Source organism: Sprattus sprattus (genome assembly GCF_963457725.1).
Source record: "Sprattus sprattus genome assembly, chromosome: 2".
Taxonomy (NCBI): Eukaryota; Metazoa; Chordata; class Actinopteri; order Clupeiformes; family Clupeidae; genus Sprattus; species Sprattus sprattus.
The window spans coordinates 5139954-5143669 of record NC_137921.1 but is presented as its reverse complement, the minus strand read 5'-3'; the positions used below and the strand labels follow the sequence as shown (position 1 = coordinate 5143669).

The window sequence follows — 3716 nt, the reverse complement described above, 5'->3', positions numbered from 1 at the left end:
CATTGTCATTCAGTCAAGTTTTTACCAGTTAAAGAGCGCTGAGTCTCATCAAGGCTGTGGCAACCAGCTCTGTAAAAAGGTCAAAGTTGAGGCGGGATGCATAAATACAGCTGACACTTGAACTGAGTGGATCATTAGATAGTCATAAGAGAAATCAGCTTATGGGTTCTGACAGTCCACCCAGAACGGCAATATTCCCATATGTCCTGCCAGTTCATTATCATAAAGGAATTTCTCAGTGCTGACACTTAAAATTGTCAGTTGTGGTTAATCCTCAGGCTTCATCGCGAGAGATAAATCAAAGTAATTACTAATTTCAACAAAAGCATCCAGTAGCCCTGTAGCTCCAGTCTAATGTCAGTGAGACTTGAGACTTTCTACATCCCCTCAAGGGTTTAATCATTTAAACATCTGGAGTGCTGACGCACTGTTATTACCTTGAATGTCTTCTCCTCTGGAAAAAAAAATATTAAAGACTCAAGACTAAAAGGCCCTAAATCAATCAGATTTCTCCCATGTGATACGGCACTCTCTTCTTAATGGATCGGGCTCAGGAGAATTCCAGCATCTCAATTGAATTTGCGGGTTTAATTAATGATCACTTTCGCGGAGGCAAAGCGCTTGGTACATCAGCCAACAGCTTCTGACGACCTGTGGACGAACCGAATGTTCTTGGAATCTCTGAGGACTGCCGCAATGACAGTGCATTTCGGAACACCTGAGTGTGCTCAACAATCTGACAATGACAGTCCATTTCAGAAGACGTGCGTTCAACAATCTGACCATTCTGTCGAAAGGCCCTGCAATTATCCACCCTTCAGCACAGCAGTGAATCTGAGAATGGTTATTGTATTGGACTGTGGGCATTGGTACAGCCTTCTGGGCTATCAGTGATGTCTAGAATCATTTTATAAATGTACAGTAACAAGGGCTGCTTGGTGGTACTAAGTGTTCTTAATAGTTTATCACAATATGCGGAGGGAAACCTATAGTAGCAAGTACTGTTACTCTGCTGAACCTAATTTTAGTTAAGTTAAGAATTTCAGTTTAAGAAATCAGTTGCCTTGGGATGGATCATAGCAGCAACTGGTTAATTGAGTCATGAGTGGAAGGATATATGGAACGTTGCCCAAACTGGTTCGCTTTTCTATACCAAATCTACACAACCAATGATGGATTTCAGGCCAACTGTTACTGTAACTGAAACAGAACGTTATATCATCTGAACTGAACTGGCCAGCCTCTTGTTTTAGTATGTTCTTGCATAAGCACAGTTGCAGGTCTATGTGGAACCTGTTGTGCACTATACAACTGTGCCTCAAAGCGAGCTGTCCAAATATATATAGCTGTCTTTCAAAGAGAAGTTTCTCTTATGGAGAATATGGGATCATAGACTACAGTAATTATACTCATATATGACATTTACCCATACATGTGACATTTTCAAAACATATAGCAGTAACAACCATAACAAGAGCAGGAGGATATTAGCAGGCCAGGTACACAATTAGTCATTTGAATAATATCCTTTAAAAACAGGTTGTTTTATCAGTATGGTAGGATAGATGGCCAGAGAACTCAAAACACAAAAGCTACTTGCAAAATGTCTCAAGCTGGTTCCTTTGCCTGTAAAAGTAGGGCTACAGATCAGTAATAACCGATCCATTCAAAATATTGACCAAGTACCGCTGCAAGTGCGCAGTCGCAAGCCGGAATGAGCTAGGTGGGCAAAAAGCACGAGACAAACGTTTCCAAAACCTTATGTAGCCTTCGCTCCCACGCTGTTCCACATTATATAGGCATATATTATAAAGCAACGTGTTACCTATTTATTTATTTTTTTACGATGAACACAGTAGACTTTGGAAATAGAGCAGTGGGCCACATCTCATTGAAGCTATGGACTGTGTACAACAACAAGCCATCAGAACGGCGGACTGGGGATGTGTGGTGTCATTTCAGAAGGTTATTTTCAGATATTTGCGTCTGCACTGATTAAGATAGCGGCAATTACAAAACCCTGTAAAAGGGAATACTGGTTATAAATAGCGTTAATTGACTCGCCCTGGGAAATCATCCACACACATGCTGCTTAATGTTGTTAAACGTAGGACATATGATACAATATTTATGCAAATTCTGTACATTTCGTGGTGGCATATGCGTCATTATTCCATTCAATTGTCTGGGCTGTATTCCCGGCTACATTTCTGGCTTTAAATGCAGACGCGCGTTATCCTTGTTGGCCGAATCTACGGTGGGCTAGAATTACATGGGGTAGATGATTTGGGGTTTGGTTTGGACACTCAAGCTAAAGCATTTATTAAAACGCCTGTTCTGATGGAATCTCCAAACAATAAAACATTGCATTCGCTTACCTGTGCTGTGCGAGAGATCGATGCAAGACTCGGTGAGGATGTTCGGGTCACTTTGAGACCTGCATCGCTGCAGCATGCATTGCTCCATTTCATCCGAGGCAGCCATGGGGGGTAGCCTATCGTTCTAGAAATATGAATAAAATATTGAAGAAAACCCCGTCGGAGGCAACCAAGGTCAGCACCACCGACTAGCAGCGAAGCGAATACTGGGCTACTCGGTCTGACAGCCGCCTTCAGCATCCAGCGCGCGTGAGGGGGGAGTAAATCCTACAGTGTGTTTTGAGCGTGCATGTGTGCACGCGCGTGCCTCTGTGGGAGGGTGACGTGGATGTGTGTATCCGGGCAGTGAAAGCGGACGGTGGTACTCAGTGGATGTAGACCACGTCGGTAGACTAGGCTATATTTGTGCCCACCGTTGACAATTTGTTGCAATCCAGTGAGGTTAATATCACGGTTTCAATATATATCGTCCTCCATTGATTAAATAGCCTATAGCGCGTCACTCTGTCAGACAGCAACAATCATTGGGCTTATCACAACCTCGTCACAAGTGTGCCATGATCAGCATCCCCTTCGTAGCCTGGTCGGCGACAAAGTAGGCGGAGGATGCGATAAAGCAGAAAATGTCTGAATATAAATGCGGGTGGCAAATCGGATTTTATGAAGTCTATAGGCCTAGCCTAACCATTTCCGCCAGGATCAAAACTGAATCATTATGGAAAAGCTTCCATGCCACCTTATGTGTAGGCCTATGCTTTGTTTATGTGGTCCTGGACTCACTAGTGACTGCAAATTGTTCCCATAAAATGTAATAATATATTCAGGGTCAAATTCAAACAGTTTGTAATGAAATCAATTAGCCGCCATTGACAATATGGGCGTTATCCACCTTTGGGGATATCAAACACAGTGTGTAGCCCACAACAATTGTAAACAACAAAACGTTAAAACTGGATAAGGAAAAGGACGCTGGAGCAATCTGTTTATTTTTGTATTTTTTTGTATTTAAGCACCAGTCAATTAAAAGGTGAAGGTAGACAATCTGGATGATAACAGCCTACAGAAAAACATAATATAAATGTATACAACTTAACAAAAAGAGAACCCTGATTTGAATGGTGGACATTCTACGTCGAAAACACTCATTTAAGCCAAGCTTAGACATGACTGCAAATGCAAGCTCTGTGAATCCTCTTCATTCAGTCTGCAATTCATATCATGCGCAGTCACTGCACAGAGGTGATGGTTTCAACCGATACACATGCTGGCTCGGTATTGGCCAAATCAGATCCACGTGACACGGAAGTGCTGTTGCCTTCACCACAGCAAGTGTTGAAG

At 42.5% G+C, this 3716-nt stretch overlaps 1 protein-coding gene across 1 annotated transcript in view; it reads right to left on the bottom strand.

The window, feature by feature from the left end:
• The window catches only part of phactr3a (phosphatase and actin regulator 3a), a gene marked incomplete at both ends in the record, with an annotated part of 40231 nt that extends 37747 nt beyond the window's left edge, over positions 1-2484 (bottom strand). The window contains one exon of the mRNA XM_080832426.1: positions 2379-2484. Within this exon, the coding sequence (XP_080688552.1) occupies positions 2379-2484 (106 nt within the window). The remainder of the gene's footprint in view (positions 1-2378) is intronic.
• Positions 2485-3716: the final 1232 nt, after the last annotated feature.